The 23130-nt window shown below is 38.6% G+C and overlaps 1 protein-coding gene across 3 annotated transcripts in view; it reads right to left on the reverse strand.

Annotated features, from left to right (window-relative positions):
• Positions 1-23130, reverse strand: part of chl1b (cell adhesion molecule L1-like b) — a 173576-nt gene that overhangs the window by 24982 nt on the left and 125464 nt on the right. For all 3 annotated transcript variants that reach the window (XM_051922351.1, XM_028793721.2, XM_028793720.2), the window contains 8 exons: positions 21694-21860; positions 18207-18372; positions 15074-15198; positions 14410-14511; positions 7844-8041; positions 6572-6642; positions 4502-4724; positions 3102-3217 (listed from right to left, as the gene is read on the reverse strand). In XM_051922351.1, the coding sequence (XP_051778311.1) occupies positions 3102-3217; positions 4502-4724; positions 6572-6642; positions 7844-8041; positions 14410-14511; positions 15074-15198; positions 18207-18372; positions 21694-21860 (1168 nt within the window). The remainder of the gene's footprint in view (positions 1-3101; positions 3218-4501; positions 4725-6571; positions 6643-7843; positions 8042-14409; positions 14512-15073; positions 15199-18206; positions 18373-21693; positions 21861-23130) is intronic.

Genomic DNA, 23130 nt, shown 5'->3' on the forward strand with positions numbered 1-23130 from the left:
GAGCTGCTTTGAAAGTTTGCATTTTGTAATCTTTATAGTTAGCCAATAAAAGGTGTCATTTGTTTGACTTCTCACTACATCCATAATGACTAACACAATACAACACCCTAGTACTCCTAATGAGTGGAAGAGTGAGTTAGTATTTTTAAAACTTATTCATTGCTATCAAAAGTATTTTTAAATGTTACATAACAGAACAAACTTAAACTAACATAAATTAGTTATTTTGAAAAGAATTCTTCACATTTGAGGGTTTTCTTCAAGGCAGAGCAGGAGTTATTTTGGTACAAAACTGAGATGACTGAGGTATTGTAGGAAATTCTGAAGATGCCGCTGTGTCATTTATTCTAATGTAATACTAGGGGGCTCTGCCCCCTGCTCACCCACCCCGAGTTTGGTTAACTGGATATACAATTTAAAGAGATTGGTATTTTCATGGCAATTGTTACATATGCATTATTTTCACTTTTACTTTAAAACTTTAATAAAAACACTATTTGGAATTAACTTTTCTTCAAGATCTCATTGACTTATGTGACAACGCAACGTATAACTGCCTGTGAGTGAATATCGTTTCTTCCATCCATCCATCCATCTATCTCCCAACCCATTATATCCTAATTACAGGGTCACGGGGGTCTGCCGGAGCCAATCCCAGCCAACACAGGGCACAAGGCAGGAACCAATACCAGGCAGGCTGAAAACCCACCACAAATATCGTTTCTTTCTCTCTAATAAATAAAACAACTTTCAAATGCTTGTCCATGCTCTTTCTTGTCCGCTTTGTTGTTGACGTGTCATCTAGATCATATAGAATTATTATCCTGATAAAATTTATAAGAGCAGAGAGTGCAGGAACTGTGTCTGACAGAAGCATTCACACGGCTCAGGTTAGATGACTGTGGTCCCATTTGAAAATACAGTGGAACCTCAATTTGCATGTAACTTGGTTTACGAGTGTTTTGCAAGACGAGCTAAAATTTTTAATAAATTTTGACTTGATAAACAAGAGAGGTCTTGCAATACGAGTAGTATGTATACGCTTTGTCTGCTGAGCGTCATGTGATCACAACTGAGCTGATGGTTCTCTCTCTCTCTCTCTCTCTCTCTCTCACTGCGGGATTGTGGGTAATCATCTCCTATTCTCCGTCTGAGTCGGCGTGTCTCACTCATACAGTCAACATTCGTACAAGCATATACTGTTTACTACAGCATCGTGACTGTGTGTGTGCATGCGTGCGTGCATGCATGCGTGTGTGTGTGTGCACGCGCACGTGTGTGCTGTGACGTGTGAGTCCTCGTCTTGCACCCCAAAACACGAAGCTGAGTCTCAGTACTTTAGCAACACCAGCTTTATTCAGCTTGAAACAGCAACAGCATGGTTATTTATTGTAGCGGGATCTGCCACTCTCCTATACACAGACACAGCAGTCAGGCAGGGTCATGGCCAAGTAATACTGTGCCCTGCGCATTTATAATGTTCCTTGTTCCTTGTATCACCCATCGACGGCAGGCGCTTATAGCATGTCCGCGATCTTTTCGGATTCGCTTTTACGGCGAACTGCTACAGCACTGGGAGACTGCGATTGCTTTGGGACGCTCTTCCGCATGTCGTCCCGTTGGGTGGAATCCCACAAGAGTTTAGAAACTCACTCACACCAGCCATGATTCTTTTTAAAGGTAAAGTGCAGGTTAATTTGTTTTATGTATTTTTACTTTATATTTTGTATTAATCATTTTTATATGAATAGTTTTGTGTTGTGGAACAAATCATCTGAGTTTCCATTATTTCTTATGGGGAAATTCACTTTGATATACGAGTGCTTTGGACTGCGAGGACGTTTCCGGAACGAATTATGCTTGCAAACCGAGGTTCCACTGTAGTTGTAAGTAGAGCATGACTTGAAAGAATCTCATGTTAAAAGTCTCCGTCTAACGGGACGTCATACTGCACCAACGTTTTTGGAATTAGACGATCTACAGGTCTCCGACTTAAAGTTTAAATCCAAACAATATATTCGATCTCTTTTCGGTGTTCTGTTATTTCACAGAGTAATAATTTACGTTTGTTTGTGCTAATGCGATCTTTCCTATCCTTTTTTTTAGAAACTTTCAAATTTTCGTACTTCCATTATCTCTAACCTGCTCTGCATGTGTACCACGCATTACATCTATCTATCTATCTATCTATCTATCTATCTATCTATCTATCTATCTATCTATCTATCTATCTATCTATCTATCTATCTATCTATCTATCTATCTATCTATCTATCTATCTATCTATCTATCTATCTATCTATCTATCTATCTATCTATCTATCTATCTATCTAATTCTCACAGATACGCCTCTTCATTGGGAAGAAACACTCCTTTTTTTCCCTGATGGCAATACGAATTAGACGATCTACAAGTCTCTGACTTAAAGTTTACAGTTAGATACTTAGGGACAACTGCGAAATGGGCAGTCAGACTTAGGACCATTGTATACTATTTTTGTGTGTCAAACTCAGCATGAAGAAAGAGTATAAAGCCTTGGAACATTGCCCGGCAGACCTTTGAAGCTGATGGACGGAAGGGGAGATAACGTCATCCAATTCTGAAAATCCTTCCAACGCAGTGACGAAAATGGCAGACTCTACACATCGGGCCCCCACTCATGAACTGGGTTCTTGCCATTGGCTTCCTTCGTCTCTTATACAGCGTAAACCATCATTAAACAAAGCTAAGTTATTTCTCCTATGTGATTTCTTACGGCCGTATCACTAAGGAAGGGGTATCGCCTTTTTATATTATATCTATATAATTTTGGGTTATGCAACACGCCACAATTACAAAAGAACTCATACCAACAAGGGAGCTAACGCACCCTGTTGGATACAGTTTTTAAATCCTTTATATAGAAAGCACCTACCCAGATTACTAATTCTCCTGTTGTATGTAGTTTTCAGTTGAGTTTAAGATTCAAAATATGATTTACAGAAGACAAGTCTGACAAATATTTAGTCTGAACTAAGACCTTAAATAAAATTTCAACAGATTTACTGTATGCTTAGGCTATTCAATTTCATGGTCTTAGTGATACATGAAGAATCTTTACCTGATATCCTCTGAGAACTCCATTCATTTTGTCTTGAGGAATTCTAGACCAATGAACTTTAATCAGCGTACTGTTCAGGATGTCAACACTTACATTCTTAGGAGCCACCACTGGGACTGCAATTAAAATACATGTAGAGATTAAAAAGCAGGCCAGCTGTGGAAAGGAATCCAACATGATTTACTTCCACTCTGTTGTTCTAAATTATTAAAACACTGAAACAATCAAACAAAAAGAATTCTCACAAAATGATTAACTCCATCCACCCATTCATTTTCAACCAGCTGCTTCTTAAACTACAGGGTTGTAAGGAGCTGAGGCTCAGTTTAGCTGCATGGACACAATTCTACAAGGAGCACTGGGCTTGTTAGCAGTCCATCACAGGGCCTACTCAGACACACAGCTCTCATACACTCACACCTACTTGCGGTAATGCAACAGGAAACAGCAAGAGCATGCAAACTGCACATAGTCAAGGTCATGGCCAGGATAGATAGATAGATAGATAGATAGATAGATAGATAGATAGATAGATAGATAGATAGATAGATAGATAGATAGATAGATAGATAGATAGATAGATAGATAGATAGATAGATAGAAATGTACTATATGATAGATAGATAGATAGATAGATAGATAGATAGATAGATAGATAGATAGATAGATAGATAGATAGATAGATAGATAGATAGATAGATAGATAGATAGATAGATAGATAGATAGAAATGTACTATATGATAGATAGATAGACAACCATGCTCACTTATACCACACCAATGTGGACTTGCTAGTGATCCTCACACACTCAAACCAGAGTACTCAAAGAGCTGTGGACAAGGCCAGGAGTTGAGCCCAGACTCCTGAAGCAGTAAGGCATGAGCACTGACTGCAATGGCATGCTGCTCAATGTAACATCACATTAGTTATTTAGTCAGTCTTTCATTATCCAACCCGCTATATCCTAACACAGGGTCACAGGGGTCTGGTGGAGCCAATCCCAGCCAACACAGGGTGCAAGGCAAGAACAAATCCCAGGCAGGGCGCCAGCCTACCGCAGGGCACACACACACACCCAGCACACACTAGGAACAATGTAGAATCACCAATGCACCTAACCTGCATGTCTTTGGACTGTGGGAGGAAACCCACGCAGACACGGGGAGAACATGCAAACACCACGGCGAGAGGACTTGGGAAGCAAACCCAGGTCTCCTTACTGCGAGGCAGCAGCGCTACCACTGCGCCACCGTGCCGCCCTCATTAGTTATTTACTTTATGTGAAATTCACTTTAACATTTATAGCAGGAACAATTATTGACATATTACAGATGATACAGGCTAGAAATGTATTTCTTACTAAAATGCAAAAGCTAAATTAGTGGCTACTTATACTTACAATCCTCAGCTGAGTATCCAACAATGGCTTCTGGCTGAGGAGCACCACCATACTGATTTATTGCCTGAACTTTTATTTCATATGGCACAAAGGTCGGTGTATTCTTTATAAAGAAGGGATAGTTCTTTACAATTTGTTCATTCCAGTTTTCTTCAGTCCCCCTACGTCTCCAACTCACTTTGTACTCCAGACCTGGACCGTTGTATTCTAAAGGGCTTAAAGGCTGAAGAAAAGATATTCACAACTTTAGTATGGCAAAGGGGTGCCATTAAGAATAATAATAATGCTATAGTATAAGAGCTGCCCCACTCTTCACTTGGCACTAGCATACAAACTGACATCCATTATACATAGTCCACAAGAGACACTTCAGAAGGCACCACATACATGAAACCCAAGTCTAAACACACCACACATGTCAAAACCTACAGCACTATCACCTGTCTGCTGACGCTCTAATATACTTACTGAACAACAAAAAGGCTGCAAAAGGCAACACAAAGATTGCAAGAAACAGCTCTTGATAGACTCTGTGATACTCCAGCAGGCCACCGAGCGTCCCTTCCTATACGTAGATCAGGCACTGTGTTTGGAGCCCGTGATCAGAGGGCTGATGTGAGTGCCAGGGGCTGCTGGCGCTTTGCAGACTTCTGTGGTTCAGAAGGTTCAATGGACAGCCAATTGGATTGCACATTTTTGTCGCTTGGTTTATTTAACCTGAGACAGATAACTCCTCCCACAGCCCTATTCTTAGCTATAGTGTACCTGGTTGTATCGCATAACATCACTGAAGTATAATGTAAAGCGACAACCTCCTCAACGGAGCAAAGCTTTGGAGGTCCGCAGCTTGACTCTATTGGGGTTATTGCTGTTTCAAATTAATGTTGTTGACAGTCACGAGCAGAGAGACGACTTCAAGTCAACACCATTCAGGACCGCAGAAAAGTAAATAACAAAAGAAAAACAAATACAAAACGAATGCATGAAGAAGCAGCACTTGCAGCTGTGTTTAGAAATGGGAAGGCCCAAGAAGATTCCACTTAGGACCCCAATTTGGTGATGGCTGGCACTGGTAGGCATACAAAAAATATTGCAACCTACACACAGGACTAATAGACACCAAAAAAGCATTTGACCGTGTCCCACACTTACATAAGATATGGCCTGTACTCCTACACTGCCTAAAAACGGTAATGCGACACTAAAGAACAGCACAACACGTATCAACACCACATACAAATACAAGTGAGACAAGGCATCTTCCACGGAGACTCTCTTAGCATTCTCTGGTATGTCTCGCTCTCAGCCCACTATCCGACATTAAACAACACACAGTATGGATACAAAAAAGTCAAACACCAACAAAACGCCCTATCATATCTGTTCTATATGGATGGCATAAAGTTATATTCTGAAACAAACCAACCATTACAACCGTTACTAGAAATAATTGAAAGTTATTTGCAAAACATGCACATGGAGTTTGGATTTGACAAATATAAAACATTTCATGTAGAACAGTGAATTTTTAAAGAAGGTAATGACAATTGAATCGAGGCCATGGCAGATGGTGAGCTACACAAATACTTTGGGTTCCAACAAGACAAATGCATGCAATACAAACAAATAAAATATACGCTTATACAAAAATATACATCACGCCCAACACGCTTAATCCAATGCAGGGCTTATCCTCAAAGCATCGAGGGCAAAACCAAATGGGGTCCTGGGCTATTGTGACAGAAACTCACACACACACACACATCCACACTCACACATGGAGAGTTGGAAATTAGCTTAAAATGTAAGTCAATAAAATGCAGAAGTAAAACCAACACAGACGTAGTGAGAACGTCACACAGACAGTGCCTGGATGTGGGGTTCAAACCTGAGATCTGTGGGATCTGTGCAGTATCAGGGCCACCCACTGTGCCACCATATTATCATAAAAGTGCAGGTATCCAACTAAACATCAATTCAATGATCTATCAAACTGCAAAGACATAAGTAACAGAGGCAGGGAATGAATCCTGGGTCAAAAAATAAATAAAATAGATGACATTTGCTTACCTCCCATTTAACGATCATTTCATTAGGTGACAGTGCCTCAGTTTTGATATTTTCAGGATTTTTAAATGGTGCTGAAAAGTAAAGACATTTTTAAAGTAGTAGTTAATCATAATAATGTATTTCACACCAATAGTTTAACTCCTCAATGTCTTGTGCTCATCGTACTTCACCTCAACCAAGAAGTAAATCAGTTTAGCCAGCAGACAGAGCCGCCATAGTAAGAGAAACAGAAGAACATTCTCAGAAGCCCCTACATGTGGTGATTTCGATTTGTCTTTTACTATTTTCCATTACCAAATCCCCTTGCCTGCTTACTCAAAACATGGGGTGATCCTACAGGCAGCCAAAGCTAAAGTTTGTTCTCCAAAGATCATCTTCCCCCAAGATACATTACAAAGAAATTAATAAAATAAAAATTTTTGTAATAGGCAGCACAACTAGTTGAAAGTGCTGAAAGCCAGCAAACTTTGCTCACACGACAAAAGCAATAAGCCAGAATCTGTCACCAGGCTCGGTGTCACCAGGTCAGAGCAGAGTTCAGAAATGATGGCACCACATTCCACCTTTCACTCCCTGCGTTCTCAATACTAGTCATGCCCGTTTTGTTTTGGATGTCTCATCGAATTTCTGTTTGTAAATAAAACATGTACTGCTTAAGAGTCTCTGAAGCAACATCTGAGACCTTCTGGCCTGGCCTGGCCTTGCCTTGCTTATAGTTATAGTAAAAGAAAGGTGGACTTTTGCATGCTTTGATATAACTGGGAGTCTCCACACATCATCCGGCCGGAAAGGCATGAAGTTAGGAACTGATTATGGACATCCAGAGAATGAAATGCAACACACTATGAAATTACGAGACAGCTGTGTCTGTTTCCTGCCATGGCTGGAAATGTCTGGCTAGATCAGATAAGACTTGAAGAAGAAGACATCTGGGGTCTTGTGTGCCTTTCTTCTCAACTTGAGAGATAAAAGACACAGCAGCACTAAAAGCTGTGCAGAGGAGAGCAACCAAGTGCATCTTGGAGCTTGACAGTTTAAGAGAATTAAATCTGCCAAGTGCTGAGAAGAGAAATGCATATGAGGACATTGATAGAGATGGTCCAGGAGAATTCTTTCGATTAAGTGCACCGGCCCACATTATTACTCATACTCCCACTTGTCAAACATCCATCCATCCATTATCCAACCCGCTATATCCTAACATAACAAGCAATGAACTTTGTGATAGTGCTCACTGTATATCAAATGAAGTGAAGAAAGAATCACACTAACCTGTTGGGGGTGTTCTGTACCTTTTCGATGGCTTGCTGGATTCACTTCTTCCAATTTTATTAACTGCACACATGCGGAATTGATATTCTAAATGTCCATTCATCCTCAAGGTTACTGAGCTGTCATTGCCAGAAACTCTTAGCAATTCAAACCATTTGTTTGGATTCCATCTGTCTTCCTCATACTCAATGATGTACTCTTGGTAGAAGAAATAATCAAAAATAAATAAAAATTTGAAGGATCATCAGCATTACATTAACTATTCTGTTACTTATAAAAATAAATAAATGAGTACAAATTTGAAAGATCATCAGATTTATAGTACCGTGTATACTCGCGTTTAAGTTCTCTCGCGGATAAGTCGGGGCTTGATTTTACTGTATAATTTCCGGTATTTTATAATGTCAGTTGTATAACGAATTGCAGAAAACCCACACTATTGGTCCAAGAGATTACGATATGCTAACGCCCACCTGAGAAAGTAAACATGGAGCACACTGCCTTTTTTTTCTATGCATTGTGCCTATGTGGACCACATGGTAATACATGAACTATTCCGAGGCGACATTTGCACTGTTTTTGTATCTCACACCCTCATACACCTTTATCGTAAGAGCATAACTTATCTACAATACAGCCTTCGATCAGAAGAAAATATGAAGTTAGTTTAAAATTAAAAGTCGTTCAAGTGGCGAAAGAAATTGGTAACTGCGCTTCTACAACAACATTCGATGTGTCTGAGAAACTAATGCGTGATTAGAGGAAGCAAGAAGAAGTAAAAAAAAAATTTAAGTGTTGCATTTTTTATGATCGATTTTTCTGGTTTCAAGACCCATCTTATACAAGAGTATATGTGGTAACTGTTCTCTTATTTATAACTAGCAAAATACCCACGCTTCGCAGCGGAGAAGTAGTGTGTTAAAGAGGTTATGAAAAAGTAAAGGAAACATTTTAAAAATAACGTAACATGATTGTCAATGTAATTGTGTTGTCATTGTTATGAGTGTTGCTGTCATATATATATATACATATACACATATACACACACATATACACACATATACAGATATATTATATATACATATACACATATATTTTTTATATATATATTTTTTATATATATATATATATATATATATATATATATATATATATATATATACACATACATACATACATATACACACATAGATGCACTTACAATAACATAGAAATCAATATAAACAACATTAACATCATTATCATATGAGAATATGAAGTAATATATAAGAAGCACATTTCATATAAATATAAATTATTAAACAGTAAAATGTTCTTCTATAATTTGCTACCGTGGCTTTTCGTTGGTCTGTCCAGGATTTTAAATCACATGTAGCTTGCAAACCATTTCACGTATTGACTTGAAATGTGGTACACATATAATACGTCACGTCTGCTATCCGCTTTATGGGTGATGAATGTATTACTCTTTTTATGTTTATTTTATTTTAGAATCAACTCCTATCTGCGCACACCAGGGCGGCCGTGGGCAGATGCGTATGGTGTATTCACTCCATGTTATTGTGCATTGCGCTGTCACTGGTATTTTGATAAAAGAATTTGAACAATATATAAGAAGCGTATAAATTATTAAACAGTAAAACATTAACATTTAAGAAGTAAAGTTACATTGAGTACTACTGCAGTGCCTTCGGGTATACCTCATTTTTTCTTTGCCCATTACATGCTTAAATGTATACATTTTTTGGTGTACCTACCCGAGAACACGCGACATATAACCGACCGTGGGAGAAGCATGGATTTTAAACACGCGTTCAGTTCATCTGCTGGTCTCCCTCGTGGAATAACTGGTAATGTTTGACTAAAATCTACAGCGAGTAAAACGACATTACCTCCTTTTTTTTTTTTTACGATCTCTGAGATCTTGCTTTTTTCGGTTCAAGGCTTCATATGCTCTTTTATGTTCAATGTTGTACTTAATAAGTACTAATTATCCCAAACCATCATCTTTGAATGTTGCAAGACTTTCGCCTTGTATGTAGATCGGGGTAATTACATTCATTGCATTCCTAGTCTGAATCACAATCTGATTGTATGGGTGGTTACCTGGCACTGTAGGGTTGCCACCCGTCCTTTAAAATACGGAATCGTGCCGCGTTTGAGAATGAAATTGCGCGTCCCGTTTTGAATCAATACTGGACGGGATTTATCCCGTATTTTTTTTATCATTTTTTTTTTAAAGCAGCGTCTCATGCAAATCATCCCACACGCATTTTATGAAGATGCCTCCTTTCCTACTTTTGATTGGGTAATACTTGATGTCATCGTTAGTTTGATTGGTGTTTTTAACTGTCCAGTGAGGAGGGCGTGTCTTTTAAGTACAGTCTGCAAAGTGTTGGCACTGAGATGTTGCGTCAGCGCCATAGTTCAAGCCCCTAACGTTGCGGTCAGCAAGTCGGCTAACATCCGCCATGTGCTGTCTTTAAGTTGCGAGAAGCAGATCATAGAATGGTTGAAACTGTTGCCCCTAACGTTGCGCCACGGCGTGTGCTTCGTTTATACCTCGTGTCTTCTCATTAAACTTTTATCTCGCGAATATGTTATTGCAATCCGCAGCGGGAGCGTTTCTATAAACTTAATTTAAACTTACGTTTTACACCGTGCTTTGTTTCCCTTATGAACATGCTTGTATGCTTAACTCGCTCCGTTCTCAATTGTTTAATTAATTTTTTGCTCTTCGCTGTTTGCGGCTGTTCCTCCATTTCCCCCTACTTCGTTCTTTTATCTCGCGAATATGTTATTGCAATCCTTAACGGGAGCGTTTCAATAAACTGATTGAAAATAGTTTTGCATGTACTTTTTTAGTAAAAGGCGAGCTTTTAAGCCTGAGAAATGACCCCGTAAATGCACACGTTTAATTGGACATGTGTTAATATGTATGGTTACACAGTATTAAAAGACAGTGAACAACGTCAGTTACCTTTCTTCCCGCGTTTGATAAAAGGTGAGCTTTTAAGCCTCAGAAATCACCCCGTAAATGCACACGTTTAATTGCACATGTGTTAATATGTATGCTCACACAGTATTAAAAGACAGTCAAAAATTAACGTCATTTACCTTCGTTCCCGCGTGTGACTTGTGCTGTAAATGTCTTCCTTGTTTTTAGTTCACTTGATTACGTAGGAGGCGTGATGACGCGATACGTGACTCCGCCTCCTCCATTACAGTGTATGGACAAAAAATATGTTCCAGTTATGACCATTACGCTTTGAATTTCGAAATGAAACCTGCCTAACTTTTGTAAGTAAGCTGTAAGGAATGAGCCTGCCAAATTTCAGCCTTCCACCTACACGGGAAGTTGGAGAATTAGTGATGAGTCAGTCAGTCAGTCAGTCAGTCAGTGAGTGAGTCAGTCAGTGAGGGCTTTGCCTTTTATTATTATAGATTATAAATAAATAAATACAAATTTGAAGGATCATTAGAATTGTGTTAACCATTCTTTTACTTCCTTAAAGAGATCATATGTCACTTTTCATGGTATAGAAACTCTCATCATTGTTTTACAAAATCGCTTACTGAGATAGATAGTGTATTCTCATATTTAGAGTGATAACAGATTATGTGATTTGTTTTGAGGCAGACATTTTCTTACCACTTAATACATTAAACATGAGGTACAAGTTAAGTCATATCTCGCTGAGCCTGTCAAAACACAACATACGAGAGAACTTGTACCTCAGTACACAGCCACTATAGACACAGCCAGCATGCTGGTGAGCTTTGCTGCCACATTTCAGTTGCCTGCTGTAGTGCTGCCATCTAGTGGGTAGCTGTAGAATTTTTGTTTTTGGTGGCAGCAGCTTGTGGAACATAAGTGCTATAAATAGTTAATCTGTAGTTATGTTGTTGCGAAAATGGTATAAAGCTGCTGAGGTTTTGAAACAACTAGATTTGTTGCATAATGAATATTTTATGATAATCACAGTGATCAAGATAGTGATAATCAATCGGATGATGTGGAAGTTGTAGGTTCTGGCACTTATGAAGGCATTTCTTCATCATAAGGAAACTGACTTATCAGAACAGTACATGGACATTCTGCTACTCAGTGACAGCAAAGAATCGCCAACTACCCAATGTGTTGCGTGTAACAAGCACGGACTATGCAAAGAAATGCATTAAATTTGCGGCACAAGTTTTTCTAAGCTGGCGCTCTGCGAAGTGTCATATTTCTAAGACCCTCATTCAAATAGAGCTTTTTAGACATGTTACTGGTGAAAATATAGTCATTAACAGTTTCTTTACATTTCTGACACAGTTACAGCTACTAATAAAACTGTTGCTTTCCAATACATTATTTTTATGAGTTTTGATAGAGTTCATTATTTATCATATATGTATAGACCTGTACTGCAACATCCTGGTAATAAATGGTTCAGCATTCAATGTGTTAAAGTATGAAAAAATATAAACACTAACAGTTTGTTAATTTTGAATTATATTTGCCTCCCAATCAAAAGTACTACGGCAGTCACACCCATCCATCAGTATCCTATAAAAACAAAATCTTCAATGTTAAGGTTACAGAGCTTTGGATTCAGGTAATGGTATCTTTTATTTTAGACACACACGCACATTTCTGGGAGTCCACAGCCAACCTACTATTATAGCATAATGAAAAGAACCAATGTAAAAATTAATAATAATAATAATTCATTACATTTATATAGTGCTTTTCTCAGTACTCAAAGCGCTATCCACACAGGGAGGAACCGGGAAGCGAAAATTAAATGTTCATTTTTGAAACAAACGAAAAAAAACTGTAAGGAAACAAGCATTTGTTGGAATCTGGCACTCAATCAGAAGAGGTCATCCACCTGAAGCTAAGCAAGTTCAGGCCCTGCCAGTACTTGGATGGAAACCCTCAAGGAAAAGCTTGGGGGGTGGGGGCTGGATGCTGGAAAAGGTGTTGGTGAGGCCAGCAGGGGACGCTTACCCTGTGGTCTGAATATGGGTCTCAACTTCCCAGCGCAGTGATGGGGACACTGTGCTGTAAAAATGGCACTTTAGAATAAGACATAAAATCGTGTCCCTGACTCTCTGTGGTCATTAAAGATCCCTGGGCATCCTCCAGAAAGTGCAAGGTGTATCCCGATGTCCTGGCTAAAATTCCCTCCACAGCCTTGTCATTCTGGCCCACTAGTCATCCCCTGTTTCTAACTGGCTACCTATCTCTCACCACTTCACCACTTAATAGCTAATATGTGGTGAGTGGTGGAAAAATTGCTGCCGTCACATCATCCAGGTGGATGCTACACATTAGTGACGTCTGAAATCGCTCCCTGCTCACTATGTAAAGCACTTTGGGTAGAAAATCACTAAATAAATGTAAAGAATTATTATTAGGCAGTCAGTCAGTCATTTTCCAACCCGCTATATCCTAACACAGGGTCATGGGGATCTGCTGGAGCCAATCCCACCCAGCACAGGGCTATTATTATTATTATTAATTTGCCCATGTAGTCTAGGCACCTACCTTCAGCAACAGTGCCAACTGATGTCCATTTTGGACCCAGTGCCTCCGAATTCTGCCCTCTTGCTTACACCGTAATTTCAGTTTAATTTTATTTTTGCATAGCACTGTTCACTGAGTGCAGACACATAGCCCAATGCAAACAGTTTCTATCCCACCCTTTAGTTTCTTATTTTGTGTTAAATAAATGAGTTTCCTGGTTCAACTATCAGTCTACTCCAGAGGTCAGGCCACACTCCTTTGATTGTTGCCCCATTGCTGCTGCCATTTCACTTTTTGACATCGGCACACACTTAGAAGCACAAGCTAAGTGCTCACTGCAGTCGTAACAAACTAAAATGTCTTTGTTCACCTGTACACCCGCTAAATGGAAATTACTGTGGAGCGAATGGTATCACACAAAACATTTGACTTATAATTATGTTCCTTAATTCTAGTAATAACACTTTTTTACATTTTTATAGCACTTTCCTCACTAGTTAAAGTGCTTTACATAGTGAGTGGGGAGCCATTTCAAGCACCACTAATGTGCAGCACCCACCTGGATGATGTGACGGCAGCCATTTTGTGCCAGTAAGCTCACCACACTTTAGTTATTAAATGGTGAAGGGGGTGAGGGACAGTTAGCTGATTAGAGGCAGAGGATGATTAGGGGGCCAGAATGACTAGGTTGTGGTGGGCAATTTAGCCTTAAATACTACCAAACTTTTTTAGTATAATTTTGTCTATCTTTTCTTATATCTTATATCCAGCGACTGTGTCCCCCATTCCTGCCCCCCCGCCATTGCTCTCTGTATGCAGCTTCATTATCTCCCTTTGTGTGTGTGGGCTCATTTTAGGCACTTTGGATTTCTTCTGTACCTTCAAAATGTGTGTGGTGATGGGTTAAATGTAACAATAACACATTTGTAAATGTGTTTAGCCTTGTAAAGAGTATTTTACAAAAATAAATTTAACTGAACATTGCTTAAAATAAATGGCATAAAATAATAATTTGCTCCTTTACTTGTCTAGGGGTACAGAGTGCATTTACCAGTTATTGGGCTGTTATGGCTATCTTGAGGAGTCCACCTCAGGGTCACACTGCTGCTGTTTGCCGCAGACACCTCCAGGTCTGTCGGTGGATCAGGCACATCTGAAATAAAGCAGCACAATACTACATTATTGTCTTAAAAATTACAGGTTATGATTGAGTTCAGGTACTGAGATACAAGAAGCCAAAAAATAGTCAAAGGATTGTGCTCTATGATCACCTGGCAACTTCAACCATCTAATCTCTGAACTCACTTTTTCACATTCAGGGGATGTGTGAGTGAGGAAGACAAAGAAAGAATGCTGCCTTTCAAAGGCACACTGGCTATGTAAAAAGTCTAAATTAACAGATAACTCGCTCATCGGCCAACAGAAGCAGAAGGATCTGTACCAAAAATAAGGAAGGAACAGAGACGCAAACATTGTGATCTCAAAGACGACTAATCTGATGCTGCATTTCGTGCCATTCACAGCTTGTCTTTTATGTTAGCTGGATACTATTTAATATATATACCATACTCGTACTCACTAAAAAACAAAAACACCTCCCAGAGAAATGACATACATAGTCAGGCCTATTCTAGCTTGTAAAATAAGCAACAATTCATAAATATGGAATCAGTGATTAGAACTTTGACCCACTGAATACACACAGCCGCACTTACCCAGCACTGTAAGCTTTGCTGTTGCCGATGCTTCATCTAAAGGACTCCTCGCTACACACGTGTACAACCCCTGGTCTTCCATGCTCACGTTAACTATTTGTAATGTGCTATCATCAAGAAAAAATCTAAAAATAATAAAGGACAGGATGCTGTTAAGTTTGTGGAGACTATGATACTATCATTTTAAACACAAAGTAAATTTAGGTATAGTCATGTGCAGATATTTATTACATGTTTTGTTGATTGTGAAAAGAAGTTAACATATCCTCTGCAGGGTAGAAACTTAAACATGACATAGTTCTACAAATTTCAATGTTCAGTTCATTTATTTGCTGAACTTAAAGGTCTTGAATGAAAAGTCAGAGTAATTCTGGGTACATATACAGTATTTAGGTCTAGTGTTTTTTCTTCTTTATTGTGCCTTATACACTTTCTTGCATTAGGAATTTCTTAGTTTTTCCATACCCCTTGGGGTTAGAGCACAGGGTCAGCCATTATATGGGACCCCTGAAGCAAATGCAGATTAAGGGCCTTACTCAAGAGCCCAGCAGATTAGGATCTCTTTTGGCAGTGACCTCCTAGATACCAGCACAGATCCTAAGCCTCAGAGCCACCACGCCACCCTATTAGATGTGCACAAAAATCATTGAGATAGACATCTCTTTTTTAAACTGATGTGTCATCGCATTAAAGAATGCATGGAAAAGGATTCATCCACAATATTTCTTGGATTTGCCTGCAATTTAGAAAGCATCATAATTCACAAGTTCTCTAAAATAAAAAGGGAAAAATTAATATACTGTACAGCCTCAAGATCAGATCCAGACCATCAAATAAAATCTTCCTGCTGGAAAGTGTAAAGGCACCTGAAACCATTTGTAGATAGATAGATAGATAGATAGCAAATCTAACACAGCAAAATGAAAAATTGTTGTACTTTATATAATGCAAGTTAAATGTTAACTGATGTCTGAAAGGTGAGGTCTGCATTTAAAATGGTGAGGTTTAATTAAGCAAGTTTGTGTCTCAGATTGCAAAATGTAATTTGCAGTGATTCTTATGCTTTAACAATGTAAATTAGCTAAGCAAAGCTATTTGTTTCTCCATTTGAACACCCACCTTGTTTTTTTTTTTGTGCAATACTTTTTGAATTGACTCAATAAATATTGAAATATTAAAGAAACTTTCTTTAGTTTTCCTGGACCAGAGCATTTTTTACAGTTCATCCCTCTCTCCCTTTGATAATTACGACTTTCAAGCCTTTGCCTCAGTTTTGGGCCTGTACAAGTCGTAAGACTGCCTACTATGTTTGGGGCCAGGCTACCTGTGTTTATGAGGCCTACCCTTCTCTTGTGGACCTGTGATGGAGTGCAGGTCTAGCTTGTGTTTTTTAAGGCCTGCTCTCTTTTTAATCTTTATGGCAGACAGGATCAAACGTAAATTGTGATGATTTCCAGGACCAAGAATCTCAATGAAGACTTCTAAATGAAAAACTATGCCCAAAGGCTCCAAAGATGGCATAGAAGTGAAAATGAGCCTGAGCACAACCTCAACAAACAGCTTTTGGCCTACATTAAAGAAAAGTATTTTCATTTCATTTAATATTTATTAAATCAAATAATTTCAAAACAAATGTCAAAAATTAAAGAGCAAAAATGAATATCTAAAAATAACCCAAGTTAAATACTAAGTACATTTATCTAAGTATATGCTATGGCTATTTTGTTTTTGAATCATTATTTTTCAAATTTGATGTATTTTCTTTTGTTATTATTATTATTACTATCATTTTCTATTTTATTCATTTTGTAGGTGCTGCCTCTTTACGTGTGCCAATATTCCATGTCCTTTGTAGATGGTTCCCCAGGAGGCGGGTCCACCTTGACTTCACCACTGCTGAGCCCAAGCTCTGGCAGTGTTTTTATTGAAGTCTTTTTGCTGTTGTGTATAAATTTTGTTTTTGGATATTTCTGTTTTTTCTGACTATTTTTGTACTGTCTTTGGATTCTGGTCCTGCCTTGGTGTCTTGTGATTTCCCTCAGAATTCCCATTTTAGGCACCTCTCTTCTGTTCTTTCAACTCCTATTGTTTTTCTCTTTTTGCTTGAATAAATGTTTTTCGTCTATAAAGGATTTCTGTTGCCTTTCGGGTCACAAGCTAGAGTATTTTTTTCATATTTGGGCCTAGCTGGGTCAAAGCCTGCTGTTAGCAGTTGGAGTGAGCTGGACTGCATGGGTTTCTACTGGGATGGCTAGTAATGGTCCTGGCCTGGTTTAATAGCTCCTTTTGCAGGCCTCACATCCATTTTGCCATGTTTGTCACTCCATTTGATGACAGAAACAAGTAACATGGCCAAAAACAGCAATATGGGAATTGTTGAAAGATCAACAAAAACTTTACAATAAATATGAAAGCAAAACTTGGAGATGAACAACAAAAGTTAGGAAAATTAGCAAATGTCTCAGCAGAGAACTGATGCCAATTGATGATATTTGTAGGCCTGATCAGATCACACCTGAGGGCCCTAAAAATAATTATAGTGAAAAGAATCAGGATATAATTATAAGTTATACAAAATACACAAACAGTGAATACAGGAAGAACAGGGGGATTAAAAACTTTAGAAAATATGAAATATTTAATATACTATAATAAGACAAAGTCACAGTCCTAACACAAATAAACAAACACAACTCTCTGTCTGCAAATATTTGGACTAAATAGCCCTCAGCAGCGGCCCAGAAACCCCATAGTCTTCAAGCACCTTCCCCAAGATGCCATGGGGTGTGTAATTAGAAGTCTTCTCCAAGAGTCCAAGTCACGTGTTGGCAGGATAAACAGCCAAACAAGATCAAACATTCAGTTCCATGGCCATATTTGCTCCTTTGTTTCAGTAGGGCCTCCATGGCAGTGCCCAGTCTGAAGAGTCTGACCCTTTAGTAGCAGGAACACATGTTCTTTCACTACATTTTAAAATGAGAACCACCATGACAGCCTGGCAGTCTCGATGCCCTGTTGCTGCCTTCCACACAACACTGACATAGATGTTAACCAAATGCCTTACTTTATTTAGCACTTTCAGCATTTCTGACCAGACCACTCACTTGAGATGTATATGGACAATCACACCTACCTGCTGCCATTTGTGTAATTAAAGAAAATCTCTTTGTTGTTGTGTCTCCATGAAATATGCATGTCATATATGAATGCTGAATCAGTCTTTATCTGGCACATTAATTCAGCTGAGCTTCCTCTTGGCACTGCAACATCTTCTGGTGACTGTGTTATCTTTGTAGCATCTGTGAAGCACAACCAAAAACAATGAAAGCAAGTGGATCATTAAAGTTGTATGGGATTTTCAGGGTTTCCTCAAAAACATCTCAAAGATGTGCAGGTTAGGATAACTGGCACCTCAATACTGACCCGATGACAGTGCATGTTTGTGAAGGCACCCTGAGATGGAGTAACATAATGTCCAGTGCTGGTTCCCATTACCCTGTACAGGCTATGTGGATGAAAAAATGAACAAATGGATCATTACAGTGATGCCTAGTCAACAAAATGATTTAATATGCCAGTTCCCAAAAACAATGAGGGTGTGATGCTTCTGAAGAGGAAGGAACCAGCAGAAATTGCTACAATAGATGTGGCTTCAGGATTATTGCACTGGTACATTTTTAATATACTTTCTCTTTTATCAAATTGAGTGCATGATTGCGCAGATACTAGTACTACTGTCTCATGTACCCAGTGTCCTGTTTTCAAATCCTACCCTGGTGATTGTCTGTGAGGGGTTTGTATGTTCTCCTCACATTTGAATGGATGTTTCTTCAGTTTTCATCACAGTGACATGCATGTTAGGGTAATGGCTGACTCCAAATTGGCCCAGTATGTGTTAGCGGGCTCTATAATGGCCTAGCACCCCTGTGTCTGATGCTGCCATGAAAGGCCCTGGGCCCCCATGACCATGAATTGAACAGAGTCTGACAATGTTATGCTTTGTTAGTGCAAGCTGAGCCTGTCTGAGGATCATCTTTTGTGAGATAACAAGGTTAACACATGCAATGTGTTTAAAGTTTTGGTAAAAAGCAAAATAACCTTGAAAACAAAGTAATTGTTGGTGCCCAGTTAGTAAGAAAAAGATCTAATTGCAATTAGACAGAGACAGAGAGACAGAGAAATGAACTTTAAAGGAGGAAATGTGATCCTGACATAAGCGCCACACACGACATTTACATCTACATTTACATTTTACATTTATTTGCTTAGCAGACGCTTTTAAGCAAAACGATTTACAAAAGAGATAGATAGATAGATAGATAGATAGATAGATAGATAGATAGATAGATAGATAGATAGATGATATTCCAAAAGGAATTTTTCCTCATACATGAGCAACATATAATATAAAGTCATAGTAAAAAACAATAGAAAGCAACAATAAATGAATGAAATAGGAATATACACATACTACTACTACTACTACTACTAATAATAATAATAGTAATAATAATACTATTTGTCCCCAAGTTGGCAGTTACAAATCAGCAAGTAACATGACTGGTTTTCTTATCATAACTGAACATGCCAACTGAACATGAAATGCTGCTTGGGCCACAAAAGTTAATAGGAAAACATATTTAAATAAAATGTCTTCATTATGCACATCATGTTTATGACATGATAATTGTTTAATATTATAAACCTTTGTGATATTAATAAGTTCCTGCATCATAACTATTTGTGGCCATACCTATCCCTAACCCTAACCCTTACCCCTATCTCTGAATTGTAGTGACTATAGCCTAACTTCATGCAGTGTTTCTATCTTCACAATTTCCACACAATTTCCTGCTCTTGAAAAACATTCTAATTTAATCAGTTTCGGTTTCAAAATCTAACACAGCAAAATGAAAAAGTGTGGCACTGTGTATAATATAAGCTAATGGTTAACTGATGTCTAAAATGTGAGTTCTACATTTAAAATGGAGAGGTTTAATTAAGCAAACTCATGCCTCAGACTGCAAAATGTCATTTGCAGTGATTCTTAAGCTTTAACAATGTAAATTAGTTAAGCAAAGCTTATTTGGTTCCCCATTTTAACATCCACCTTGGGTCTTTTTGTAACAATACTTTCTGAGTTGACTCAATAAATATTTAAATATTAAAGAAACTTTCTTTAGTTTTCTTGGACCAGAGTATTGTTTTTTTTTTTTTTTACAGTTCTTCCCTCTCTCGCTTTGATAATTACGACTTTTAAGCCTTTGCCTAACTTTTGGGCTTGTACAGGTCGTAAAACAACCTGTTAAGTTTGGGGCCAGGCTGCCTGAGTTTGTGAGGCCTACCCTTCTATTATAGACCTGTGATGGAGTGCAGGTCTAGCTTGTGTTTTCTGAGGCCTGCTCTCTTTTTAAGCTTTATGGCAGACAGGATCAAACATAAACTGTGATGATTTCCAGGACCAAGACACAAAGAAAAACTCGTAGCTTCAACACAGACAGTCACTACGTCAAGATGCAAACGCAGTAGTAAGGATTTGAAGCAGCTGCTCTAATCGCTTGTCACGAAGGAAACGTAACACACGGGCCCACAGTCACTCATAACAAACCCATTTGGTGTTGCTAGTTAAGAGAACCTGCACCTGAATCTTTGCAAAGTAGGAGAAAAGCACATAAGACAAACATGCAAACTCTACACAAAAAGTGTCACTCAGAAAGGTTAGTTGCTTATTGCTGTATACATATCATAAAGGTAACAGGATTTTTTTAGAAATCTTTTTTTGCAGTTGTCCTCAGTAAAGTAAGCAAACACACAGATCAAACAATGCCTTCCACAACAACCATTTCACAAACCAGTGTGTCAAAAAACTGTCAACTATTTTAGGCAGTGAACACAGTCAAAGTAACAATAATAATGGGAATAGTAATAACTGCCACCAGAGTGCGTTAGTGCATTCTGGGTTGGAATCCCATGCCAAGTCCTTTGTTCTTGTCGAGTTTGTACTTCTCCCTTTTTGCTCCCGTAATATATGCCAGCTTACCTTCCACATTCCCAAAGAGGTGCAGCTCAGGTTAATTTCACTTGGCCCCATTATGAGTAAATGCAGGTACCTGCATTTGTGCCCTTTGATAGACTGCTGCCATATCCAGAGTAGGTCCCCACTTTGTGCCTGCTACTGCTGGGTGAGGCTCCAGTTCCCATGAGATCCTGAGCTGGATTAATCCGGTCTGAGAGTGTATGCTTGTGTAATAATGCGTCTTCTAAGCATGATGGTGGAGTGTTTAACTGGGAGTCCTGGTTCAAATTCTTCTCCTGGTCACTGGGTGTCTGGTGTTTGCTTGTTCTCCCAGTATCAGTCAGATTTCCCAGGTACACCAGTTTTCCAGCCCACATGCCAAAGACATGCACACTAATTTCAGCAATAGAGTTTGGCTTCAGACCTCCAGCCACAGGACCTAGACCCTTCTCAGTATAATTGGTGACCCTAAATGTCTTAGTGTGGTCCCCACTGGATTAAACATATTTGATGATGAATGGACAGTTTTGTCTTTTTATGTTATTACAGTTCAATATGATATTTAAACAACAGGCCATCATTCTTTTACTTACGAGGTTATTACCTATTATAGCCAGCGTAGCAGTCATTGCAGCTTCACCTTCTGTGTTTTTTGCCCAACAGGTGTAAAGATCTGAATCTTCCTTTATGACATTTATTATTTCCAAGCTGCCATTTTCATGTTTGAAATACCTTGGGTCACTGGTAGATATCAGTTGGTCATCTTTAAACCTGTGAACATTAATCCAGAATAACAAAGGTTAAGACTTTGTATGTCTGTGTCCAGCTTGCGATCAGAAGCGTGCTGCTCATTACTTCAGTCACATAATTATAAATGAATGAGGACATCTTCCAACAGCTCAGTGGTCCTCTAAAAGTTCAAAAGGAGTCATACGTCTGTTTCTGACCATTAATAGACACATTCCTGCACTTCTCACATGAATTTGAAAACTCTGTCTAGTGCTGCTTTTAATAAATTAAACAAATAAGATCTGGCCTCAGGACACTTAGTTCTAGGATTGCGCCCAATATCTGATATGCTTGTAGTTTAAATAATGGTGGCTAAGTTTGGTGACAAGGCACAACTTGTGAGGAATGGATGGATCATTGTGTTTTGTACCATTTCCATAGATGTGTTTTTATTGAAACTGATCTGCTGTCCAGAAATCACTGAAAACAAAGCTGGTCAAAAGAGAGACTAACCAAAATTCTACACTAGGCTCACAAGGCTGGTACTGAAATATTCCTTATTTTGCAATACAGCTGTAAATTAAAGTTAAACATCTGGCAGTCGAGTAGCACCGATAAGATGTAGTAGGACCATGCTGTCCTTTAATATATTTTGCCCAGAGTGGGATGGGCGGTCTCATGGTCTGGAACCCCTACAGATTTTATTTTTTTCTCTCCAGCCGTCTGGAGTTTTTTTTTGTTTTTTCTGTCCCCCTGGCCATCTGACCTTACTCTTACTCTATGTTAATTAATGTTGTCTTATTTTAATTCTTACTTTGTCTTTTATTTGTCTTTTCTTCATCATGTAAAGCACTTTGAGCTACAACCCCAATTCCAATGAAGTTGGGACATTGTGTAAAATGTAAATAAAAACAGAATACAATGATTTGCAAATCCTTTTCAACCTATATTTAATTGAATACACTATGAAGACAAGATATCGAATGTTCAAACTGATAAACTTTATTGTTGTTTTGCAAATCTTCACTCATTTTGAATTTGATGCCTGCAACACGTTCCAGAAAAGCTGGGACAGGGGCAGCAAAAGACTGGGGAAGTTGAGGAATGTTCAAAAAACACCTGATTTGAACATTCCACAGGTGAACAGGTTAATTGGAAACAGGTGTTTGTCATGATTGGGTATAACAGGAGCATCCCCAAAAGGCTCAGTCGTTCATAAGCAAGGATGGGGTGAGGTTCACCACTTTGTGAACAACTGCATGGGCAAATAGTCCAGCAGTTTAAGAACAACGTTTCTCAATGTACAATTGCA

This window comes from Erpetoichthys calabaricus, chromosome 2 (genome assembly GCF_900747795.2).
Source record: "Erpetoichthys calabaricus chromosome 2, fErpCal1.3, whole genome shotgun sequence".
NCBI classification, from domain to species: Eukaryota; Metazoa; Chordata; class Cladistia; order Polypteriformes; family Polypteridae; genus Erpetoichthys; species Erpetoichthys calabaricus.